At 42.5% G+C, this 26,724-nt stretch overlaps 1 protein-coding gene across 20 annotated transcripts in view; it reads left to right on the forward strand.

The window, feature by feature from the left end:
• RREB1 (ras responsive element binding protein 1) overlaps positions 1-26,724 on the forward strand; it is a 181,369-nt gene that overhangs the window by 101,877 nt on the left and 52,768 nt on the right. For 8 of the 20 annotated variants that reach the window (XM_030760275.2, XM_022586605.3, XM_089918254.1 and 5 more), the window contains 5 exons: positions 6,350-6,467; positions 10,029-10,153; positions 10,760-10,972; positions 14,826-14,915; positions 15,623-15,786. In XM_030760275.2, the coding sequence (XP_030616135.2) occupies positions 10,802-10,972; positions 14,826-14,915; positions 15,623-15,786 (425 nt within the window). In that variant the 5' untranslated portion in view covers positions 6,350-6,467; positions 10,029-10,153; positions 10,760-10,801. The other 12 variants (XM_089918253.1, XM_089918259.1, XM_089918261.1 and 9 more) reach the window with 9 other exon arrangements.

Raw genomic sequence — 26,724 nt, forward strand, 5'->3', positions numbered from 1 at the left:
GGCACGAACCCGTGTCCCCTGCATCGGCAGGCGGACTCTCAACCACCGGCGCCACCAGGGAAGCCCAACATAGGGAAACTTTGCTTGCTTTTTTTTTTTCAAACAGTATATAATTTCACCTTACGCATCTTTAAATTTAGATGGGTGGGGATGATCTGAAAGGATGTTTTCTTTGTGCGTTTCTGAAACCTCATGGGAATTTTAGTAAAATGGTCTTGATTCGCAGTTTCAAGGAAGGTGGGTTATATATCAAGTAAAACCAGGATTCTTATCCCGGATGAGTTTCTGGGGCCCCTGACCCCCTTGATACTGAAGGAAAATGTTGGGTGTAGTATGTCCTTTTATCTGTGGGAGGGTCCATAATTTTCATCAGATCCTCGAGGAGGGTCTTGCCCACAAGAAACACCGGGAATTGCTGGGGTAGTAATAAGGGTTCCTCCAAGTTAAAGGCAGGGGGTGGTGGTGGTGTCTCTGGCCTTTCTGGGGCTGTCCCTGTGAGTTATTCCTTGTTTCTTGATACTTTATTCAAAATCCAAAGAACTTGTCAGAAGAGAAAGACACAAAGAAAAGGAAGGAGAACTGAAGCAGTGAGGTGTGAAGAGGGAGAAGCTGTTGTGGTGTCAGAAATCACTGAGGAGCTGTTTCTGATAGGAAGGGCTGGTGGAGCTTTCTCACCCCCAGCAGACCCGGTTCGGGAGGAGCTTGCCCGCCTTAGGTGCTCAGCAACTGTGTGGACAAAGTAAGATTCAGGATGATAAGTGGGCGTGTGACGTATTGGGCAGCTTTTCTGCAGACACTCCAAAAGGGACAAATTTTTGTCTGTGTGGCAGTCACTTTACTTCTTTACTCTCTCCAGTTTTGCACTCTTCGGAGGCTGTTTCAGAGACAGAATGGGCTGGAGGTGTAGTTCTGAATTTTTGAATTTTATTTTATTTATTTTTTTATATAGCAGGTTCTTATTAGTTATCTATTTTATGCATTTTTTTTTTTTTTTTTTTTGCGGTACGTGGGCCTCTCACTGTTGTGTCCTCTCCTGTTGCGGAGCACAGGCTCTGGATGCGCAGGCTCAACGGCCATGGCTCACGGGTCTAGCTGCTCCGCGGTGTGTGGGATCTTCCCAGACCGGGGCACGAACCTGTGTCCCCTGCATCGGCAGGCGGACTCTCAACCACTGCGCCACCAGGGAAGCCCCTATTTTATGCATATTAGTGTATATATGTCAATCACAATCTCCCAGCTCATCCCACCACCGCCACCCCTCCCCCCCGCCACTTTCCCCACCTTGGTGTCCATATGTTTGTTCTCTACATCTGTGTCTCTATTTCTGCCCTGCAAACCGGTTCATCTGTACCATTTTTCTAGGTTCCACGTATATGCGTTAATATACGATATTTGTTTTTCTCTTTCTGACTTACTTCACTCTGTATGACAGTCTCTAGATCCATCCACGTCTCTACAAATGACCCAATTTCGTTCCTTTTTATGGCTGAGTAATATTCCATTGTATATATGTATCACATCTTCTTTATCCATTCATCTGTCAATGGGCATTTAGGTTGCTTCCATGACCTGGCTATTGTAAATAGTGCTGCAATGAACATTGGGGTGCATGTGTCTTTTTTTTTTTTTTTTGACATCTTTATTGGAGTATAATTGCTTTACAGTCGTGTGTTTCTGCTTTATAACAAAGTGAATCAGCTATACATATACATGTATCCCCATATCTCTTCCCTCTTACATCTCCCTACCTATCCCACCCCTCTAGGTGGACACAAAGCACCAAGCTGATCTCTCTGTGCTATGTGGCTGCTTCCCACTAGCTATCTGTTTTACATTTGGTAGTGTATATATATGTCCATGCCACTCTCTCACTTCGTCCCAGCTTCCCCTTCTCCCTCCCTGTGTCCTCAAGTCCATTCTCTATGTCTGTGTCTTTATTCCTGTCCTGCCCCTGGGTTCCTGAGAACCTTTTTTTTTTTTTTTTTTTTTTAGATTCCATAATATTATGTGTTAGCATATGGTGTTTGTTTTTCTTTTTCTGACTTACTTCACTCTGTATGACAGACTCCAGGTCCATCCACCTCACTACAAATAACTCAATTTCGTTTCTTTTTATGGCTGAGTAATATTCCATTGTATATATGTGCCACATCTTCTTTATCCATTCATCTGTCGATGGACACTTAGGTTGCTTCCACATCCTGGCTATTGTAAATAGATCTGCAATGAACATTGTGGTACATGACTCTTTTTTTTTTTTTTTTTTTTTTTTTTGCGGTACACGGGCCTCTCACTGTTGTGGCCTCTCCCGTTGCGGAGCACAGGCTCCGGTCGCACAGGCTCAGCGGCCATGGCTCACAGGCCCAGCCACTCTGTGGCATGTGGGATCTTCCCGGACCGGGGCACAAACCTGCGTCCCCTGCATCGGCAGGCAGACTCTCAACCACTGCGCCACCAGGGAAGCCCTACATGACTCTTTTTGAATTAAGGTTTTCTCAGGGTATATGCCTGGTAGTGGGATTGCTAGGCCGTGTGGTAGTTCTGTTTTAGTTTTTTAAGGAACCTCCATACTGTTCTCCATAGTGGCTGTATCAATTTACATTCCCACCAACAGTGCAAGAGGGTTCCCTTTTCTCCACACCCTCTCCAGCATTTGTTGTTTGTAGATTTTCTTATGATGCCCATTCTCATTGGTATGAGGTGATACCTCATGGTAGTTTTGATTTGCATTTCTCTAATAATTAGTGATGTTGAGCAGTGTTTTTCATGTGCTTCTTGGCCATCTGTATGTCTTCTTTGGAGAAATGTCTGTTTAGGTCTTCTGCCCATTTTTTGATTGGGTTGTTTGTTTAATATTAGCTGCATGAGCTGTTTATATATTTTGGAGATTAATCCTTTGTCCGTTGATTTGTTTGCAGATATTCTCTCCCATTCTGAGGGTTGTCTTTTCGTCGTGTTTGGAGTTTCCTTTGCTTTGCAAAAGCTTTTAAGTTTCATTAGGTCCCATTTGTTTATTTTTGTTTTTATTTTCATTACTCTGGGAGGAGGATCAAAAAAGATCTTGCTGTTATTTACGTCAAAGTGTGTTCTTCCTATGTTTTCCTCTAAGAGTTTTATAGTGTCCGGTCTTACATTTAGGTCTCTAATCCATTTTGAGTTTGTTTTTGTGTGTGGTGTTAGGGAGTGTTCTAATTTCATTCTTTTACATGTAGCTGTCCAGTTTTTCCCAGCACCACTCATTGAAGAGACTGTCTTTTTTCCATTGTATATCCTTGCCTCCATTGTCATAGATTAGTTGACCATAGGTCCGTGGGTTTATCTCTGGGCTTTCTAGCCTGTTCCATTGATCTATATTTCTGTTTTTGTGCCAGTATCATAATGTCTTGATTACTGTAGCTTTGTAGTATAGCCTGAAGTCAGGGAGTCTGATTCCTCCAGCTCCGTTTTTTTCCCTCACGACTGCTTTGGCTCTTCGGGGTCTTTTTTTTTTTGCGGTATGCGGGCCTCTCACTGTTGTGGCCTCTCTCGTTGCGGAGCACAGGCTCCGGACGCGCAGGCTCAGCGGCCATGGCTCACGGGCCTAGCTGCTCCGCGGCATGTGGGATCTTCCCGGACCGGGACACGAACCCGTGTCCCCTGCATCGGCAGGCGGACTCTCAACCACTGCGCCACCAGCGAAGCCCTCTTCGGGGTTTTTTGTGTCTCCATACAGAGTTTAAGAGTTTTTGTTCTGGTTCTGTAAAAAATGCCAGTGGTAGTTTGATAGGGATTGCATTGAATCTGTAGATTGCTTTGGGCAGTATAGTCACCTTCACAATATTGATTCTTCCAGTCCAAGAACATGGTATATCTCTCCATCTGTTTGTGTCATCTTTGATTTTTTTCATCGGTGTCTTATAGTTTTCTGAGTACAGGTCTTTTACCTCCTTAGGTAGGTTTATTCCTAGGTATTTTATTCTTTTTGTTGCAATGGTGAATGGGATCCTTTCCTTAATTTCTCTTTCTAATCTTCCGTTGTTAGTGTATAGGAATGCAGGAGATTTCTGAGCATTAATTTTGTATCCTGCAATTTCACCAAATTCACTGATTAGCTCCGGTAGTTTTCTGGTGGAATCTTTAGGATTCTCTATGTATAGTATCATGTCATCTGCAAACAGTGACAGTTTTACTTCTTTTCCAATTTGGATTCCTTTTATTTCTTTTTCTTCTCTGATTGCTGTGGCTAGGAATTCCAAAACTATGTGGAATAGTAGTGGTGAGAGTGGACATCCTTGTCTTATTCCTGATGTTAGAGGAAATGTTTTCAGTTTTTCACCATTGAGAATGATGTTTGCTGTGGGTTTGTCGTATATGGCCTTTATTATGTTGAGGTAGGCTCCCTCTATGCCCACTTTTTGGAGAGTTTTTATCATAAATGGGTGTTGAATTTTTTTTTTTTACATCTTTATTGGAGTATAATTGCTTTACAGTGGTGTGTTAGTTTCTGCTTTATAACTAAGTGAACCAGTTATACATGGGTGTTGAATTTTGTCAGAAGCTTTTCTGCATCTATTGAGATGATCATACGGTTTTTCTTCTTCAATTTGTTAATCTAGTGTATCACATTGATTGATTTGCATATATTGAAGAATCCTTGCATCCCTGGGATAAACCCCACTTGATCATGGTGTATGATCCTTTTAATGTGTTGTTGGATTCTGTTTGCTAGTGTTTTGTTGAGGAGTTTTACATCTATGTTCATCAGTGATATTGGTCTGTAATTTTCTTTTTTTGTAGTATCTTTGTCTGGTTTTTGTATCAGGGTAATGCTGGCCTTATAGAATGAGTTTGGGAGTATTCCTTCCTCCACAATTTTTTGGAAGAGTTTGAGAAGCATGGGTGTTAGCTCTTCTTTAAATGTTTGATAGAATTCACCCGTGAAGCCATCTGGTCCTGGAGTTTTGTTTGTTGGAAGATTTTTTAAATATAAATTTTATTGATTTATTTTTGGCTGCATTGGGTCTTTGTTGCTGCACGCGGGCTTTCTCTAGTTGCGGTGAGCAGGGGCTACTCTTCATTGGGGTGCGTGGCCTTCTCATTGAGGTGGCTTCTCTTGTTGCAGAGCATGGGTTCTAGGCGCGCGGGCTTCAGTAGTTATGGCTCGCGGGCTTCAGTAGTTGTGGCTCGCGGGCTCTAGAGCGCAGGCTCAGTAGTTGTGGCGCACAGGCTTAGTTGCTCTGCGGCATGTGGGATCTTCCCAGATCAGGGCTCAAACCCGCGTCCCCTGCCTTGGCAGGCAGATTCTTAACCACTGGGCCACCAGGAAAGCCCTGTTGGAAGATTTTTAATCACAGTTTCAATTTCATTATTTGTGATTGGTCTGTTCATATTTTCTACTTCTTCCTGGTTCAGCCTTGGAAGGTTATACCTTTCTAAGAACTTGTCCATTTCTTCTAGGTTGTCCGTTTTATTGGAATAGAGTTGCTTGTAGTAGTCTCTTAGGATGCTTTGTATTTCTGCGTTGTCCGTTGTAACTTCTCCTTTTTCATTTCTAATTTTATTGATTTGCATCCTGTCCCTCTTTTTCTTGTTGAGTTTGGCTAAAGGTTTATCAATTTTGTTTATCTTCTAGGTTTTTGTTAAACATTTCTTGCATCTTCTCTGGACGTGTAGTTCTGGGAAATGCTGTGTTCTAGGTCTCTCTGAGTTTGCAGAGGGCCAGACACAGCATTCTCCCAGGTCGGGGGTTTGAGGCCCCTGGCACCCCAGAGCAGACTTTCTCAAACTCTCAAAGGGCATGTGTAATTTGAGGGGTTTTCTGTATCTTCCCTACAGAAAGGAAAAGATACACCTTTGGTCCTATTTGAACTGTTGTGGACATTTTCCCCACCACTCAGGAAAAGGCATAATAGTCACTGCTTTACTTAAGGGGCTGTTTAGTTCCATATGTTTTACTTTCAACTCTCTTCTTTTCTCCTTCTGTTTCTGATAGCACTTAGTGTGGTCTTTTCTTCTCTTCCTTTTAAAATGGCGGTCCATCAGCACCTGCTGTCAGCATGCCATTCAGATGCTCAAAGCTTCGCTTGGAGCCATTGGTCTCGGCCATTTGCACGTGATGACGCCCTCGATGTTGTTGGGGCATGTGCTTTGGTGGTTCCTTCCGTCCACGCCACACTCGATTCCAGTTGCTCTTGCTCGGGTGTAATTGACCTAGTTGCTGGAAGCTTGCTTATAAGTGCAGGCAGGGGATGGGAAATGCTGTTGTCCTTAATTTGTGACTCCCAGTGGTATAAGTGGAGAAAATGATACAGAGACAGGATCCTGTCTGGTCTGGACTCCCTCTTAATGTCACCTTTTCTTGTTTTTGTAGGTTGCTCCAATCTGTTCCAGAGGTGGTGGCTTTGAGGTGTGACCCTGTCCACGCTTGGGCCCAGCCAGCGCCAGCTCCTCAGTAAGGAGAGCCAGCTTGATAAGACGAAGATAAACAGGTCAGTTAAACTTTATTGACACTCCTTGAGTCACAGTAACTTTGAATGTTGTCTTCCCTCCCCTCCCCATGTCCCCATTGAGCGGTCCACCCTCTGCTTGGGGTCCTCCTGAGGTTTTGGTACAAACCAGGCGAAGCTCTCCCTGTGCACTGCTAGTTATTCTGCACCTAAGAGCCGGGGGTGTGGGGTGAGGAGTCCCAGGAAGCGTGCCGAGGACCTGGCTCACAGGAAGCAGTGCTGCAGGCACCCCCGTTCCCCGCTTCTTCCTTCCCACCCGCAGATTTGAACTCTTTGTGTTCAGAACTGGAACACCAGGCCAGTCCACTTGGCCATGTCAATAGAGATGACGATTTCCTTTCATGTCTGTGATTTGGGGGCCTCATCTGGGTTCCCACTCCTCTCTGGTTGCAGCTGGAGGAGATTGTACTAGAATGGGGCCAGTGATTTTTATTTTTATTTTGTTTATTATGGTTATTATTATTATTTTTTAATTTGCAGTGATGGAGCTGATGTGTAGGATGGTGTCAGGGAGCAGAGGAGAGAATGAAAATATACGGACTATAAGTATTTATAAAGAAAGTGTGCTTTGTAAATGGACCTTAAACTGTTAAAGCTATCTTTCACCCCCTGAGATTGAGTATCAGAAGGTTTAGGTTGGTCAGTTTGGATTGCTGCTCTAGTGTGGTCCACGGTCGGGCGTGGGGTAGGTAGAATTGACTAATTCTGGCTGCTGGCTTCTGGTTAAATTAGTGCATAAATGCACCTTAATGTTAAGGTGGATTTGTGTTTTCTGACCGGGAACAATGGGCTGCATTGTTTCACAACCAGGTCCCTGCCCTTCTTCCTGCTCCATCCTCCCTAAAGGAGACCTCACGCATAACACACAAGCGCAAACTGGAGGAAAATCTTCGAACAGGTCTGAGAGGCTGGTTTGGGTTTTGCTTCTGAAACAGCTTTTCAGGGACGAGTCCAGTGACCGTTCTTCTTGTCAGACAGTGTAACTGGGAGTTTCATTTTGTTAATTGCTCTTTCTGATCAAAGATGAGAAGAGTCTGTATTTTAAAAAAAATATTACTATTTACTTACATTTAAACAAGGAAAAGGAAGTGAATGTAGGTGATCTTGGTGTCCTCAGTGGGTAGTGTCACACTTCACACTTTATCCCAAAGGGGAAATAAATTTAGCAAATGTCTTCCTGTCCAGACAAAATGGGAAATAGCAAGTTTGCATGACTTTTCTCCTTTTCCAGTTGGGATATAAGCCCCTGCAACTTTCAGCGCTTAGGTTGGTTAACTGTTGTGACTATTGCTGGGTTTTCTATATTTAGGACATGTAGGTAGCTTGCAAGAATGTATCTTTGATGTTATAATGATTGTGACAAAAATTCTTACTGGCACTTTGGCTCTTTTTGATGAATATATTTTCTGTTAATTTTCATATTGACTATTTCCCTTTTTTCCATTTTCTTTCCCTACTCAGTGAAAGAATTAGAATATGTTTTCTATAACTTATAATTTTATATTTATCTAAAAGGTGTTTTCTCTAATCTATTCCTGGTCTGAAAAACTCTACCACACTTTTCTTCTCTAAGTATAGTAATAGGACAAAAGCAAGATCATCTAAACTCCCACTATAAATTGGTGGAAAGGTTAACTTTATTTTTACTGACATAATGTAATTGCAATAAAGATTTCTAGTCATTTATTTTATAATTTGATGTACATTAAAACCATGGGGGATACATATTTAAAAGAATGAGACGGTTTGGGCATAGAAGGCGTCCCCTTACTTGAATCGAGGAACTAATTGTATGCTGATTGATGGCAGCAATTCTGAGGAACTGATGATACTTTTGTTAGAGATCCTTTAAGAAAGAAAATGAGGTATGTGTATACTTCTGTATGTGTGTACTCGTGTTGAATGTTTCTTCCTAGAGAGGACTCTCCCAAATAAACTTTCAAAGACAGTCAAAATTGGAAGTTTTAAAGTACAATTTTTAATAAGTTTAAATGGTCTTCCATATGTGAAGGAAACTTCATGGAAAGACAACAGCTTTGGGGTTTTGGGGGTGTTGTTTGTTGTTTTCTTGTTTGTTTTAATTTTGGACCAAGGTTTCCTCTTTATTTTTTTTTTAATTTAATGTGTATTTTTATTTATTTATTTTTAATTTATTATTTATTTGGTTGTACCAGGTCTTAGTTGCGGCAGGCGGCTTGCCGGCTCAAGGTTTCCTCTTTTTTTTTTTTTTTGCGGTACGCGGGGGCCTCTAACTGCTGTGGCCTCTCCCGTTGCGGAGCACAGGCTCCGGACACGCAGGCTCAGTGGCCATGGCTCACGGGCCCAGCCGCTCTGCGGCATGTGGGATCCTCCCGGACCGGGGCACAAACCCGTGTCCTTTGCATCGGCAGGCGGACTCTCAACCACTGCGCCACCAGGGAAGCCCCAAGATTTCCTCTTTTAATGGGAAAGATGTGAGGGGTGAGGCTGGATCAGTGGTCTTAAGTTGTATGTTTGGTAGTTAGTCCTCTGACTTACCATTTGGAAAAGTATTAGAGTCATATCTTCAAAATGTCTACTAAAAGGAAGGCACATTTTGTCTTTTGACAAGGAAAGTACTGTTCCTGAGCTTCTCTTTGGCTCTTGAGTAAGGTTTTAGCTCGGGACTTCTCAGCTGATGGCAGCATCACTTAGTAAAGTTATGTCCCCAGGCTTTCCTGCTCTGCTGCTGGACACGTTTGCAGCTGCTCTGGGTGTTACTGTTTGTCACATCCTAGGTCGCTTCTCCTAGAGTTGGAGGAGGAACCACAAGACATCACATTCTTTCTGGTGTTGTTCCTAAGTATTCACTTTGCTCCTGAGATAATTAGCTTGATCTCTGAGGCAGCTGTGGACTTGAAGAATTTAATGCACACTGGAGCATGACAGGATGTGTGGCTAGAGAATATCTTCCCAGATAAAATAAGGGAAACAGTTGACCTGGAGACTTACTTCTGGCCATACCTGTAGCCATAGTACTTCTATGGAAGAAGCATAACTAGAAAAGGCCTGGAGAAGTAAAGTTTGATGTGTACATGGGCTGTAGTTTTCCCTTTAGTCAACCTATTTGTATTACCAGGTTTCTTTAAAGTCTGACCTAGTCCCTCCTAGACTCTGAGCCTTTAGAGGTTTTAGCCTTCAGACTCTGACTCCTTTACTGCCTTATCTTTGGTCAGTTTTAGGGGGAGGCGGGAGATGGTCAAGTGGGAGTCTTGAGAGTCCTTGTGGGAGACAGGAGTCGAGTATGAGAGAAAGTTTGCTGTATGGATATAAATATGAGCTTCAGAAAATAAAATACCACAGAATCGTTTTGGCTGTTGGGAGTGAGGGTGACAGCACTGTAGGGCACATCAGTTAAGGGTGAAAAACAACCACAGAACGTGGTTTTGGAAGAAAAAGAAGAGTTAGCCGCCTCCTCTCACACTGTTCCCTGTAGTCTTGGGAATATAGTGGTCTGAGATTAGAGTAAACAAATGGTTTCTGTTTTTTCTTCACTGAACCTTTTTGCCTTTGCTTCCCTTCCAGTGTCAGCGAGTGATACCAGAGAAGAAAAAAAAAGAAGTGAACCCAACCTCATTTCCTCCTCCACGTGGGCGATTGCTACAGCAGGGGAAGGTCTCACAGTATATCAGTTGGGGCAGAAAATGGAGGTGATTGGCAGTGGGGGCTGGGTTTTCTTCTGTCCATTTTCTGGGGTACAGCTATATTATGTACTTGCATGTTTTAAGAAACAGTCTTTTTTATGCTGATTTGAAATTTGGTTATAGTGTTGGGTGATAGCGTTGGCTTCTCAGTTGTCTTAACAGTTCGGGCTCCCCATTAAAATCACGGTATTGTAGCCTGGAGTTTAAGTGAAAGCTGAGGTTTCTCATCCTTAGTTGTTAGGTCTAGAACATGCACACAGCAGTAAGTGAGTTAGGCTGTTAGGTGGGTGCTGGCCAGATGGCAGCTCCTAGGCTTCCTAATTGTCGTAGCCTTTCCCACTCTCCCTAATGAAAGCTTAGGAAAGGCAGAAAGACCTGCCTCGGGCAGCTTCGTCGGTGGCACATGCTCAGAAAGGAAGCAAGGTTATCGGTTTGGTATGACAGCACTTGGTTTAGATGAAAGCTTAAGTCATAGGAGTCATATGAGTGTCAGCTTGAATTGAAGAAGGGGTTTTAACCCGACTGCAGTGGTGGCAGCCATGGCCACTGCCACCTGGTTGTGACAGAAGCCTAAACTTCCCATTGATCACATCAGCAATTTCTGATTTTCAGTTCTGTGGCCGAGGCTTCCTAGAAGCTTAAACCTTTGTCCCAATGATGTCAAGTTCGCCCGTTGGCTTGGAAGGTTCAGATTTGTCTTCCATCAACACCATGATGTCAGCGGTAATGAGCGTAGGGAAGGTTGCCGAGAATGGTGGGAGCCCCCAGAGCATCAGGTCCCCCACGAAGCCTCCGGGACCAAATCGTATTGGCCGAAGGAACCAGGTAAGCGTTAGTGTGCCCGGCTGTGGCATCCATGAGAGTGTTGGGAGAAGGATGTCCCCTTGAGCCCCAGCTTCCTAAGCCAGAAACTCAGATGTGGTCAGAACTGAATGGATATACCCAGAGGCCATAATCCTTTTTCAAGAGCGAACTTCTCATAGCTTATGTCAGTTTCCCTTTGTAGAGAAAATTTTCCATGCTGTGGTGTCAGTATTGGTGAAAGCGCCCTTATTCTCTGCCGTGTGATTTGATTTGAATGCAAGCTTTCTCCACGGGACAGGCGAGGCAGAGAACTCGGCTTATTCCTCTCCTGTGGCATGATTTGTTTCCTCGTTCAAGCAGCTGGTTAATTGGGTTTCTGATGCCACCTCCTTGATTTTTTTTTAAGTGTCTCCAAATTAGGTAGTGATGAGTCCTGGCTGTGCTGGAGCTGCTCTTCAGCTTCCATCCTTGACAAAGCACACAGTGGGGCTCCCGAGAATTCCACTCAAGATGCCATTTATTCCTCTTGAATTTTCAGAGATCAGGAGGGGTGGAGAAGAGGACATGGGAGGCAGGGATGTTATGAAAGGCCATGTCTCCTCCCTTGGGAAATAAGATGAGTCTTTTAATTAATGTACAAACGGGGCACTTGAGAAGGTGTTGCTGTCCTGCAGCAGCATGCTTGACGGTGCGTGAAGCTCAAGGAGTGAGGTGAGCCATTCCCCTTTCCACTCTGCGTCCACGTGATGTGAACGTTCCATGTTTGGCTTCACTGATTTAATGGGGTCCCGCCAAACCCTCGGGAGAAGGCAGTCTTCTGAGTTTGTCCAGGGACTGGGGGTGGACAGGAAGGTAAGCCTGTTGGGCTTTTGTGAGTTAATTTTCTTTTTTTATTAACAATCCCGCATTGACTGTCCTTATACAGAATTGTCTGAGCATAGTGTGATGGTCTTCTATAAATTTGTAGACGTACAACATGAATTACAGCTTTTGATACAATGAGCCCTCCAGGAAAGGCTGTCCCTGCCTAAAATCCCTCCAGCAGCACAGGAATGTCTGTTTCTCCACCTCTTTCTCAAGGCTGAAGACTTGGCAGAGTTAAATGATGCTTTAGGGTTGGGGCATTGATACTTTTTCTCTCTTTTTTCCCTTGTCTCCGTGTGCCTCTCTTCCTATGGGTACCTGAGAAAATTCTCAGCCTGTTTGACTGTGGCCTGAGCCGAGAAGGAGTGCTAGCTCTGGGAAGAAAAGGTTTATTTCCACTCTCATGTGACTGTCCATCCGTCCATCTATCTGTCCATCCCTCCATCCATGTCCCTATTTCACAATATACACCCCCCTCCTCCTTCCAACCAGGTACTGCGCCAGGTGCCGAGCTCTTCCTTAGAGCCCAGCATCGCCCCAACACAGGCAGACCTGGCCCAAGTCCAGGCTCTGGTCCCTTCCCAGTGATTCAGACAGTAGGTAGAGGCCCACGGCACCTCCATCCCTGCATGGTAAGTGGAGCTGACTCTGACTCCACAGGGGTGCCTGGGCCATTTTCCACCCACTTCCTGTGTCCTCTGGGGTTCCTTAGGGCACTGGCTGAGTTTTTGAAAGGAGGTCTGGGCTAGAGGTAGGATGGGAAAGACAGTGCATTGAAAAAAACAAGCGCAGTGCGGGAGAGGGAGTGCAGAGTGCGTCATCCTTACCTGGGACGGACAGGAGGGCTGAGAAGGGAGCCCTGGGGAGAAGCCCAAGCAGCTAGCAGAGTTCCAGGGCAGATTAACCACAGCCGGAAGCCAACAAGGGTGCCAGATAGTTTCATTATGGAATGGTTAGTTGTCGCATTAGCTGCTAGTTTTGTCTGTCAGCTCAGGAAGTGTGCTCCTTCCACCAGCGCGGCCACAGCCACTGGATTCAGCGCTCTCCAGTGGGTCCTCTTCCAGCATCACAGTGCTCCCTCTCTGTTTGGTTTGTCTTTAAAAATTAAATCTGAGTCTGGGGACTTCCTTCTCCCAGCCTATCGTGGATGTCCTGGACCTGTGCTATGGTCTGCAGCGTGCCGCTGCCCGCCTCTGAGAATGGTGAGGCTCCGGTTAACCGTAAACCCAGAATCAATCCCATTAGCCCCAGGGGCCACTCAGCGTGTCTGGAATCTGTCTCAGGGGAACGCAAGATGATTTTTTTTTTAAAAAGAATTTTAAAATCCTCAAGAGGCTGGCTACTTGGAGGCCTGACTTTTTAACATGTATTTCCATCCTACCGATGAATCTCTTTTTTTTAAAAAAAGAAAACAAAACACTTTTTAATATATATTATCGCTAACCTAATAATTTAACAAAAATACCCCAAAGACCGAGTTTGGGCCCAGCTGTGAGGCATCCCTCATTTTTATACGCGTGTTCTCACTTTGTTGTCACTACTTTTGGTTTTGGTTTTTCTGCCTGGTGGTTCTTGGCCAGCTCCTTTCTGACTGTCGTAGAGTGGGGGTGAGAAGGTCTGACACCCTCCTCCCCACAGACACACACGTTGCCTCGGGGAGGAGTGGAAGTGGATGATGACTGGGCGAGGGTGCAGGGTTTTTTGTGTTTTGTTTTTTAAATTGTCTCTGGGTTAATCACCTTCCTTAGAATTCATATCTGTGATTTTTTTTTTAAATTTGAGAGTGAAAAAATGTGTAGCATACCTATTTCTCAGACCCAAGGTCACAGACTGGGAGCAGGTGTATATTGCTTAAACTGAGGCTTGTTAGTCTCTGAAGAGGGAGAGGGACCCACGGTAGGAGCCACGTACTAGACCCCATCATGCGTTCACTCCACCCCGTCTGGTGCCATTTGTTTTTATGGTCTTCAGGGTGACTTTTGTTTTCGTCATCTCTCATGAGCCAACCACAAGGGTGTTTCCTTTCTGTGCCTTGGGCTTAATCCTTTTTGGGTCAGACTTACACAGCCTAGCGGTTTAGGGTATGGGCTGTGGAGCAGCTGGCCTGAGTTTTAATCGTGGCTCTGCTACTTAATAGTTCTTTGATTTGGGGGCAGGTTACTTGCCTCTCTGTACCCGTTTCCTCATCCCGAAAATGGGATCCATAATAGTGGCTGTTTCTCACAGTGGTGTGAGAAGACACTACTCTGTATGTGCAGAGTTTAGCACATAGTAAGTGTTCAATAATTGGTATTATTTCAGGGAACAGAAATGCATTCAAATGAGCACAAGTGAAAAGAGGTCTATTGAAAGATGCCCGAGGGTCCAGCCCTCCCTCCCGTCACCTCCCAGAGACTGCACCCTCCCTCGCTCTTTTTTATTATTTATAAGCAGTTAAGTGCTCGCAGCGAGTAAAAGGATCCCGTTGATGTCCGATGGGCACACTGGTGGGTACTGGGGCCTTCCACCCTCGGGAGGGTGGGTTTTTGACGTGAGAACTCTGTTCCCTCTCGTGTGCCTTGGTGGACTCAGGACCAGGTAGAAACTAGTGACTGGAGCCTGGGTCAGAATTGAGGAGAAATACATCCCTTTTCCAGCTCAGCTGTGACTTGATGCTGAAGTTTTCACCATCGCTGATGATTGATTAAATGGTGTCTAACAAGAACACTAGTATTCATTGAGCACTTAGCCTGTACGGGGCACCGTTCTGGTGCCTTCTATGTGCTGGTTGATTTAATCCTCATCACCGCGTGATGCAGTAGATGCTATTATTTTCCCCATTTTACAAATGAGGAAACGGAGGGCAGACGGGACGGCCACTCTCCCAAGCCCATACCCAGCCAGGCTCCAGGGCCTATGCTCTCAGCTGCTCTGTTGCTACAGCTCATCAGACACAGATGTTTATAACACAGATGAGAGGCACTAGTTCACTGTGAGCTGAAATGGATTCTCCCTTTTATTCTCTTTTCAGGAAACAAAAGAGGAGAAGTCTTCCTATAACTGTCCCCTGTGTGAGAAGATTTGCACTACGCAGCATCAGTTAACTATGCACATTCGCCAGGTTTGCTGCTGCTTTTGTATTTCCTTTGTTAAGAGAGGGGATGGGATTTTATCTTAACGGATGGATTGTGGCTGTTTAATTTAGATGTAATATTCTTAATTTTGAGGGGCAGTTACGAAATAATTTTTGTGTGTCCGTGTTATTGTGACAAAGTCCCAGGTCAACACAGAATATCTTTTTGGAATTTAGCAAACATCTAAGTAACTAACCACATGTAACAGAAGACTTTTCATCAGCTGTGACTTGCCATTGTGAACCGAATCTCCTCACAGTACAGTGAGATTATAGTTGTAGACCCTAATTCTATATATTGCTATAAACTTACATCATGTAGCAGGGAATTTCCTTGATTTGGGATCTCTTTTGGCTTTTTTTCTTCACTGTAAGATTTATCCTTCTCCCTTGCCTGCTGTGGCTGGTTCATGACAAGTATTGAATCTAGAACAGTGAAGGACTGACAATATTCAAATCGTAACATGGTACTGAATAGTAACATCATTTAGTAACTTGGGTTTGATAGAACACAGTATTTTTTTGCCTATGGTCTCAATAGATTTTGATGTTCGGGATGATATTTTAAATGAAAAAGAAAAAAATTGCTGAGAAGTGTTAGTTTTTTTTTTAATAAAGCTCTGAATGTGCATTTCATAATCACCTCATTTTGACCCGTCTTCCTAAGTGACCACTGCGATCATTGCTTTCTGTAGCACAACACAGACACTGGAGGGGCCGACCATTCATGCAGCATTTGCGGGAAGTCGCTGAGCTCGGCCAGCTCCCTGGACCGCCACATGCTGGTGCACTCTGGGGAGAGGCCTTACAAGTGCTCTGTGTGTGGCCAGTCTTTTACCACCAATGGGAACATGCACAGGTGAGTGAGGGCAGCCTCTGCTGGCTAGAGCCTGGAGGTTGACAGAAAGCAAAGTGGCCTTCCATCCATCTTAGCTAAAGGCACAAAGAGTTCTGTTCACTGTATGGAAAAGCCAGCGATGGTTTTGTTTGCCTGCCGTGTACAGTCTCCAGTGTGTCAGAGGTGTCTGCTCAAGGAAACAGAAGAACCTGGGCTAGGTCTTTGGCCGATGGGGGAATCTTCAGGGTGACCCTTTACCAATTGGAGTTTCTTTGCTTAGGTGCCAGAGGTGGGCAGCTTATCAGACACAGAGGAACCCTAGAGGGTTAGCAGAGTAACCCTTGCCTTTTTAAAACTATTTGCATATGCCTGCCAGATACCCTGCAGGGCGAAAAATTTCTGGAGCAATTGAATAAATAGTTAAGTGGGCTGGTCCTAGAGCTTCAGGATAAGATAGGATAAAATGAGAAAGAAAATCTGATAAATGTCAGGAATCTACTTCCTGAGGGAGAAAGAGGCTCACTCAGAAGTGGGAGGGAGCTCAGTGGTGGGTATATTAAAATGTGGGAGGAACCAATGGAAAATGCACTTTACAGAACGATTACTTAATTTTAAGGGTTAGAACAGACTTTTTTTAATGCTTTCTTTTTTTACGCACACATTTAGGAACATTGGAAATCCAGGAAAACGTTTTAAAGGGACTCAGAATTTCACCTTCTCAAAAAGTCAGGCTGTTTTTATTTTTCCGTGTTCCTTTTTAGGCGTTATGTTGATTTCTTTTAAAGAGTTGACTAACATTGTTTTTTACATATTTATTCAAAAGAAGACTTTATATAGTTGTGAAATTGATATTTTATCATATATAAATACTCAAACGAGATGGTCCAGTTTATTCCAACTGAAATCATTTTATGATCCACTGATGGTGTACTTGGGACATACTGGTATAGTGGTAAATTTCTGGATTTTTGGAATTAGGCTCCTGATTTCAAATCTCAGCTCTGCTACTTGTAAATTTTCCATCCTTGAGCAAGTTGCATAACCTTGGTACCTCACTTTCCTTCTCTTTAAAATGAGATTTTTAATGAGGATTTGGAGATTATGAGTTTAGCCCATGGCAGGCACTCAGCCAGTGCTATTTATTATTTTTATTTGCATTTCTGAGTAATGCTGCAATAATTTGAATCCTATGGAGTTCTCAGTCTGAACTCCTAGAAGTAGGGTAGAGTATGACATGAAAGGTATCACTATTTTAAAGAATTTTGATGAAGTGGTTTTTTTTTTTTCCTATATAAGTTCCAATCCCCTTTGCCCCTCATCTCCTCCTAGGAGTGTTTCTGGGTACAAAGGAGGAAGTGAATACTGTCATCATTTTTTAATATATTTTACATTTTAGCTTTTTACTTTTTTACCTCCACATCAGCCTGTTAGTATCATTTTGCCTTCTGTTTGCCATTTGTTTTGTTTTGCCTTCTCCTTTTATCCCACCTGCAAAAAAAAAAAAAAAAAAAAAAGTCCCCTGTCGCTTGTGTATTTGACCCCTCAAAATCTGGTCCTAGAGGTATTGCCTGTTCCCTTCTTGGGGGGTTTCCCCGCTTTCTCCTACCCAATTTGAGAACATTTTCATTACCCCAAAAAGAAACCCCATACCCATTATCAGTCACTTCTCATCACCACCCACCCTCCAGGCCTAGGGGAACACTCATCTACTGTCCCTCTGTTGATTCACCTATTCTGGACTTTTCATGTAGCAGCATGCGGTCTTTTGTGACCAGCTTCTTTCACTTAGCATTAATGTTTTCAAGATTCATCTATGTTGTAGCATCTATCAGTATTTTATTATTTTTTATTGTCATATAACAGTCCATTGTATGGACATACCACATTTTATTCACCTCGTCATCAATTGGTGGACATTTGAGTCATTTTCACTTTTTGGCTACTCTGTATAATGCTGTTGTGAACATTGTTGTACAAGTTTTGTGTGGACATGTGTTTCCACTTCTCTTGGGTCGATACTTAGGAGGGGAATTGCTGAGTCGTGTAGTAACTCCATGTTTTAACATTTTGAGGAACAGCAAAGCTGTTTTCCAGAGCAGCTCCATCATTTTACACTCGCACCAGCAGTGTGTGACGGTTGCAGCTTTACACATCCTTGCCAACACTTGTCTTTTTCATCACAGCCACCCTAGTAGGTGTGAAGTGAAATCCCCATGCGTTCATAATTTTAGTTTTCACATTTAAGTCTACAATTCATTTTAAGTTGATATTTGTGTATAGTATAAGGAAGGAATCCAAGTTCAGTCTTTTGAACTATTTTTAAAAACTTTTCTTTCCTCATTGAATTATCTTACCAGCTTTATCAAATTTCAGTTAACCATAAATGTAAGGATTTATTTCTGTACTCTCAATTCTGTTCCATTGATAGGTATGTCTATCCTGAGGCCTAACACTGTATTGATTACTATAGCTTTTGGTAAGTTTTGAAATTGGGAGGTGTGACTCTTCAAACTTAGATCTTTTCCTAGATTGTTTTGGCTATTCTGGGTTGCTTACATTTCTGTATGAATTTTAGGGTCTGCTTATCAGTTTCTGCAGAAAAAAGCAGCTGGGAAGATTATAGGGATTGCAAAATGTGTAGGTCAGTTTGGGGGCATCGCCATCTAACAATATTAAATCTTTGAGCACGGAATATTTTCCATTTATTTAAGTCTTGATAGATTTCTTTCCACTATGTTTTATCGTTTTTAAGAGTGCAAGTTTTATATTTATTTATAAATATATTTATTTATATTTATTTTAAATTTTTTCCAAGGTGTTTTATTCTTTTTAGTGGTATTGTAAATGGAATTGTTTTCTAATTTTGTTTTTTGACTGTTAGTTGCTAGTGTATAAAAATAACAATTCAAATTTTATATTGGTTTTGTTTCCTGCAACCCTTCTGATCTTGTTTATTCATTCTAATAGTTATTTGGTGGATTCCTTAGGATTTTCTATATCTAAGATCATGTCATCTGCAAGTAGAGAGAGTTTTCCTTTTTCCTTTGAAAGCTTTTATTTATTTTTCTTGCCCGCTAGCCCGGGCTAGACCCTCCAGTGTGACGTTCAATAGAAGTGAAAAGAATGGACATCCTTGTCTTATTTCTGATCTTATGGAGGAAAGATTTAGTCTTTTCCCATTAAGTATGCTGTTAGTTGTAGGTGTTTCATAAATGCCCTTTATCAGTTTGAAGAAGTTCCTTTCTCCTAGTTTGCTTGGTGTTGTTATCACGAAAAGGTGTTAGATTTTGTCAAAGGCTTCTTCTACGTCTATCAAGATGGTCAAGTTGTTTTTGTCCTTTATTCTGTTTTGGATGTTAAATTAACCTTATTCCTGAGATAAATCCCACTTGGGCACAATGTATAGTCATTTTGTCATATGTTGATAGATTGGGTTTGCTAGTGTTTTGTTAAAGATTTTTGCCTATATTTATAGGCAAAGAGATATTGGTCTGTAGTTTTCTTGTGATGTCCTTTGCTGGTTTTTATATCAGGGTAATATTAGCCTCAGAGAGTGAATTTGGAAATATTCTCTCCTCCTCTGTTTTTTGGAAAAGTTTGTGAAGAGTTGGTATTAATTCTTTTTAATTAAATATGTGGTAGAATTCATCAGTGAAGCCATCTGGGCTTTTCTTTCTGAGAAGTTTTTAAGTTACTAATTCAGTCTCTTTACTTGTGATAGGTCTGTTCACATTTTCTGTTTCTTCTTGAGTCAGTTTCAGTAGTTAATGTCTTTTCCAAAAATTTAGCCATTTTGTCTGAGTTATCTAATTGGTTGCCATATAGTTGTTCATAGTGTCCCCTTACAATCCTCTTTATTCTGTAAGGTCAATAGTAATGTCTCCTCTTTCATTCCTGATTTTAATAATTTGAGCCTTCTCAATTCTTTTCCTTAGTCAATCCAGCTGAACGTTTGACAATTTTATTGGTCTTTTCAAAGAACTTTTGATTTTGTTGATTTTTCCTCTGTTGCTTTTCTGTTCTCTAGTTCATTAATTTTCCACTCTAAACATGATTTTTTCCCTCCTGCTTGCTTTAGGTTTAGCTTGCTCTTCTCTTCTCTTTCTGGTGTTTTAAGGTAGAAGATTAGACTGTTTATTCGAGAATTTTTTTTAGTAGAGGCACTTACAGCTATAAATTTCCCTTTAAGCATTGCTTTCATCACATCCTATAAATATTTGTATGTTGTGTCTTCTTTTTCATTCATCTCAAAGTATTTTCTAATTTCCCTGTGATCTCTTCTTTGGTTATTTAGGAGTATGTTCAATTTCCACATATTTACTTCTCAAATTTATTTCTATTATTATTGTCTAATTTCATTCCATTGTAGTTGGAGAACATACTTTCTGTGATTTCAATTTTTTTTTAATTTATTGAGGCTGGTTTTATGGCCTAGCATATGGTCTGTCCTGGAGAACATCCCACGTCTGTTTGAGAAGAGCATGTATTCTGCTGTTGTTGGGTGGAGTGTTTTTTCAATGTAGTGTCAGTTCCAGCTGGTTTATACACTGTATAAGTCTTCTGTTTCCTCATTGATTTTCATTTATCTTTATGTGCTCTACATGTAAGGTTTGTACAGTTATCATCCCATTTTGCAGATAAGGAAACTTGCTTAAGATCAAAGTCAGTGCCGAGGTTGGAGCATAGGCTGTCAGGCTTAGAGGCCATGAGGAATAATTGATACAGCTTTCGTGTCACTTTGCGTATTAGGAAAAAAGCACTCTTTCAAGCTTTACCCTCTTTAGGAATAATTTCATGTTGTTGTAGAGTATTATTTTCAATGTCAAACTATTTGAGCCATCCTACTAGCATAGTATACTCTTATTTCATGAGCATGGAATCGCTTTTTATTGATTTTTTTTTTAAGTGTGTTGTTTGTGAATTATGTTGAATTTTTTATAGCCCAACCCTTGATATTACCCTAAGATGCATTTCTCATTTATGCACAATGCATATTGGAGTTGTTTGTAAATTACTGTTTATAAGTATTTTTTTAAAGCAGGCCTTAGGGATGTTTGTGCTAATTTTGGATTTTGTGCTGATTTTATTGTGAGTCATCTTGATTTGGAGGAGAGGACTAATTGTTGGGGGCTGAGTTCCAGTCCTAATTCTGCAGAACGTTTCAGAAATCTCTCGATTTTTCTATACTCTACCACGATGGCATGGTAAAACCTCACTTAGAACTTGTATTCAAATGCAGTGTTTGTGAAAGCATTGTGAAGGCTTACCATGTACTAGGGAAATGTCCTGGGTGAGGGGTGTTCCTGAGTTTGTATCTTCAGAGCTGAAGGCACCCTTGTGCTGATCTTTGAGAGGTATGCACTCCTAGCTGTGTGACCCTAGCAGGTTAGTTAACCTCTCTGTGTCTTGGTTACTTCATCTGTAGAAGGCAGTGATATCTGTACCAATGGGAGCATTGTGAGGATTCATGAATTAACACATGCAAAGCACTTAGGATACTGTTAGTTAATCACTATTTATAAATAAATTTAAATAAGTGGTCACTAGTGTTGTGATGGTGGTGGTGCCACTGAAGGGAGGTATGGCGATTGACTATGCATATGATGCCAGAACATAAATGAAAGGTTGTCTTTTCTTTCACCTTTTGCTATACTAACCCTGTAATTTAAATACCAAAAAAATTATTTAGAATGTTTGAGTTTATCACACTGCATTTATTTTTGTCTTCCCTGTAGAAAATTGCAAACAATGGGTTAAAAGAACATTTGGTGTTTGGTAATCAGTCATAGTCATTACCACCTTCACTTGTTGGTGAATCTGTACTTTTGAAAACAAAAATTATAAAAATGTGAAAACACTGACAAAAATGTGCCAGAAAGAGTAAAGTTAGATTTATTTGTCCTGGTGGATCTGTTCCAGAATCTGATAGTCGAACGGTGAGCTGTGATCTCTCCTGAGCACATACTTGTGTTACATTAATCAGGGGCCAGAGCTGCCCTGGGATGTGTGTGCGGGGATTAAAAACAAGAGTGAAAACCCAAGTTGTGATTAGCTGCATCCGTGCTTGACTGCCAGAGCCTGGAAGGAAGTCGGTGGACTGTGTGTGGTGCTCACGACCAAAGTTCTGTTTCTCATTTTTCTTTGGCTGCTGCTGCTTCTCAGGGTCTGCGGCCACAGCTGCCATCGGTAGAGCCAGGAGCCCACAGGTTGGGGCTCTGGAGCCCATGCTAAGCCCAGGCTGGTGCACCCACCCCCGCGTCCCTGTTCTGCCTTGTTTCTAACCTGCCCTGGGCCTCCTTTCCTGTGTCAGTTTCGTGTGACACGGCTCTGGGCTCTGGTTTTCAGTACACCCCCTTCGGGGGTGCAGATTCAGTGAGACCCCTGCCGTGACATGAGTCCCTGTGATGCAGATTTCTAGATCCGATTCTCCAAGGCCCGATTCCACAAGGCTGGTCTGAGGACTCCTAGTGCCCCTTCCCTTGGCCTCCCGCTCACCCTGTTCCAAAGGTCATCTGCACACGCATGCATGCTGCACACCTCCATGTGCACGTTCTCTTGGATAAGCCCCACCTTCCCCAGGTTTATTGCTGAGCACCGCATGTAGGAGGCGGATCTGGTTCCACCCCAGACTTCTGTTGCTTCGCCACCCAGAGGGCCTCATTATACGTTTCACAACATGGACCCCAGGACCATGTCCTTTTCAACTTCAGGTTATTCCTAGCTGATAACGAGGTACTCTTTGCAGTCACCCACTTTGTAAAGCAACTCACTGTATCTCCTTTGCCCACTAGTCATTTTATAAGTGTGTTTGTTATCTTTGTTTATTAGGCTAATTGGCCTTTTTGTAGAGTTTCCTTTACCTTAGTTTCATGAGAGGACCATCAACACATAATCAATCCAGTAGAATTATCATATTAGTAAAAGAAAAACAAACTTCACAGAATCAGAGAGCAGATTAAATTATGTGCTGTCATGTTGATAGTTGCACTGTAGCTCTGATGCAGCCCATAACTTATTATAATTTAATTCCAGTAAATACATTTAAATGATATTTAAAACTGATTGTATATTTGGTAACTAGGGACACTAGAGTGATGCAAATTCCAGCTCATTTTGAAAAAGGTTGGGGGAGAGACCATCTCGATTTATTACCGTATCTGGTACAGTTTTTCAAGTTAACACTTCCCTGACTGTGGATTCTCATGTTTTTGAGGCTTGAAAATCCTTTATCCCAAACCTTTCTAACCACAGCTTAGTTCCTGAGCAGAATAACAGGCTGCCATCACAGTGCAAAACATGTATCATGGAAACATCACTGTGGCTCCAGCTTTTAACTTCCCAGAACTCTTTATCAGTTGCTCCTATGTTGAAAATTTGGATTGAGAGGTGCTTGTCTTCCAAAACAAACTTGGGAAACTGAGCCAGAGCACGCCCTCTGGGAGAGCTCAGTGTAGGAAAAAGGGCACTGAGCTTTGCAATTTGCAAAACTTTCCAAAAAGTGCTGGACGGCAGAGCTATGAAGAAGTCATGATACTTGAGAGGGTTGCAATGGATCTCATTTGGAAAGAATCAGACCTCTGAAATGGGTATTTTTCTTTTGCCTTGGAAAATAGGAAATTAATTTCCACTTTGCTCCTCATCTTACAAACTCTAGACTTTTAAGCTGTAAAGAGAGTCATGGAGTCACGTTGAGGACACACAGGAGAGAGACCCTGACCAGAGCAAGCTTTCCTAACTTCTCCGTTCTTTGGAAGATATATCCTTTGGAGGATAACACGTCCTCCAGAGAGCAGGGATGTATTATCATTTCAGCTGTGTGTTTAGAAGGTGAGGCAGGGACATCCCTGGCGTGTCGTCTGCTTGTTTTGCTTTCCTCCTGCAATGGGCATGCCTTTGTCCATTGCTAAGTACAGGAGACACAGGCCCTGAGGATGCCGCTGGATAATGGACAGTCTTCAGGAACAGAGGCTTATGTGTTCCTATTATGCTGGAAAAAAACATTCGCTGCACAGAAATGTGACCTATTCCGTGACGAATGAGACCGCGGAGGCTCTGAATTTAGCACACTACTCTCAGATGCTTAGGCACGGCCAGCCCTTGGCATGTACAGCTGAACTTGGGTATCGGAACAGGTGGCCGGCATTGAAGGACAGAAGGAGCAGACGTAGGACAGTGTTTAGGGAGGGTCACTTCTTTACCCTCCAAGCGCAGCGGGAGGAAGGGCCTTGTGAAAATCAGTCGTGGTGGTAACCGAGTTTCTGAGGGCGCCCTGTCACTAGTTTTGTACCTGCTACTTCTCAAGAGTGGAGGTGCGCATGCAGAGGCTCAGCTAGTCCCATCTTGAAATGAGTCTTAATCACAGTTGCCTGCTTCCTGACATATTCCCTGGAGGGAAGGAAGGGATTGGGTCAGCTCACATGCGAAGAAACTATTTTAGGATAAAAATCTGTGGGTCACCCTACCCAGGACTGAAAATTTTGTTTCCTTGGAAATATTTCTATAAAAAAGAAGGGGAAAATGATTATGTAATAACACTTTTCTTATCTATAAGTATCTGTTCTTTAGGGGGGAAGACAAATCAGAAGAAAATACCTTTCTGGGACGCTCAGAGGTCTTTACACATTCAGGTCCACTTAGAAGATGATAAACATCGCAGCCCTCTAAAGATTGTTGGGTTTGTGTGAATGAGATTTTAATGTCGTATACATGGTCAGCACAACTATATGAACTGTGCTGGACATGTGATCCTCACATCTGGTGGGTGTTCGGTGACTATATGGTAGTTTCATGATAGCAGTTGGGTATCAAGGCAGTTTCGGTATATTTAGTACTCTGTACTGAAATAGTCAGACATACTTCGGGTACAGTTTAGAAAACCTTTTCTATTACAAGGGATGAAACTTTTTTCTTTTTAACCAGAAAAAAGAAAGTCGTTAAAGTATAATACCCCATTCCCTGATCATTCCACTTAATATGCTTTTCACTCTCTTGAGAGTCTACATTATTTAAAGGCTGAGAATTTTCCCCTCGAGAGTAAACATTTGTAAATCTATTTATCACAGCAAAATGTCTAAGTTACCGCTTTCCCCCAGTAGCATTATTAATTTTTCACCAAATGAGTTTATTTGTTTGACTATATTTAAACGTTTTTAGCCTTTCTTCACATCTCATTGGCTGGAATTGAAATTTGTATGCATTTATTTTAACTTAATAGTTGTTTAAATAAAGGTGGCCTCTCTGTGGGTCCTCTGAGAGCTCTTCCTTCCTCTCTGGCTATGGCTGATAAAGGATGCTCCACGGAATGGGGAAGAGGGCCTCCGTTTCTTCATCTATAATGGGGGTGACGTTTTGCTCACAAAAGTTGTTGTTATGAGGATTAAATGCTATATAATATATACGCAAGCCTCTGGCTTACATAAGATATTTCACAAATTGTAGTTCCTTTCTTTTCTCCCTGAGGAAAGTTTAACCCACTAGTCACTCCTCCGTGCCGGTAAGTATGAGTATTTACAAAACCAAGAAAATAGACTCTGTGCCCTTCGACCATGAGGATTTCAGGCTGCGTCCTAAGTTCGTGATGGTGTGAGAGCAGGGTTTTGTGTGCCGTACACCTTTTCTGAATTGTGCACATCCTCATTATTATTTGAACACTTCTGTTTTTTTGGATTGCTTGTTCTGTTGTGTTTTTACATTTTTTGTGTGGATTTGCACTTACACTATTAGATGAGAGTCTGTGGTCCTTTTCAGAATTCTTACTTTACATTTTAGAAATCTTTACGTAGTAGAAAGCTACCACTCTTCTCTGAGAAAAAGAACAGGTCAGAGTGATTTGTCACAGAATTTTATTCTTCACATGAGATACAAAGTGTAAGAAAATAGCAAAGCTGGAAGTTGACCCATTTCAGTTGACACTCTCTTGTGTGGCCTGTTTTGTGTTTGCTAGACTGACATCCTCCAAAATATTTTTCCTTCTACTTCGTGTTTTCTCTATTCTAATACCCCTTTAACCCTTTCAGCAGAGCTTTTTTTTTTTTTTTTTTAATTATTTATTTTCAGCTGCATTGGGTCTTTGTTGCTGCTTGCTTGCAGGCTTTCTCTAGTTGTGGCCAGCGGGGGCTACTCTTCGTTGCGGTGCTTGGGCTTCTCATCGTGGTGGCTTCTCTTGTTGCGGAGCATGGGCTCTAGGCGTGCGGGCTTCAGTAGTTGTGGCTCGCAGGCTCTAGAGTGCAGGCTCAGTAGTTGTGGCTCACGGGCTTAGTTGCTCCACAGCATGTGGGATCTTCCCGGACCAGGGCTCGAACCCGTGTCCCCTGCATTGGCAGGCAGATTCTTAACCACTACGCCACCAGGGACACCCCAGCACAGCTTATTTTATTTTATCTTTTTTGAAAGGCTAATTGAAACATGTCCTTGTGCTGTGTCTCACTTTTGATTCTGCGTTTTCCTCTGAAGGACCAGTTCAAGTTCACTTACGCTGGAGAGAGTTTATTCATAGGACCGTCGGAGCGCAGGGAGGTGGTAAACACCAGCCAAGCGTTTTTCCTTGTATCCCTGTTTCTCACATTTACGATCTGCTTCCTAATTAAATTGTTTCTTACCGTTTGGCCACCTGGATGCTAAGGTTTACAGCTTAGCTTTTCTTCTGTTTTGGCAGAGGTGGTGTTTGTCTATTAGTTTGTTTTTGGAGATTAAGCAAACGCAAAAGAAATGTTGGGTGCAGGTGATTTGGTATTTTTGACCTATCTTGTCAAACTATTTCAAAAGCTCAGTTGCACCAGGTAAAACTGGTAAATGGCATCAAAATCTGGAGCATCCTTGCTTGCCCACACTTGAGCAACCTGGCAGTTGTGCACGCTGGAAATCAGGTCATGGGAGGCAAGGTGTGTGTTTGCTGGGGTGGTATGTGGCCCGGGGAGCTGGCCTCTGCCCTCTTCTCTGCACACTCCCCTCATCTGATGG

This window comes from Delphinapterus leucas, chromosome 10 (assembly GCF_059928025.1).
Source record: "Delphinapterus leucas isolate spDelLeu-1000000601 "Yukka" chromosome 10, BTC_Dleu_Yukka2, whole genome shotgun sequence".
Lineage (NCBI taxonomy): Eukaryota > Metazoa > Chordata > Mammalia > Artiodactyla > Monodontidae > Delphinapterus > Delphinapterus leucas.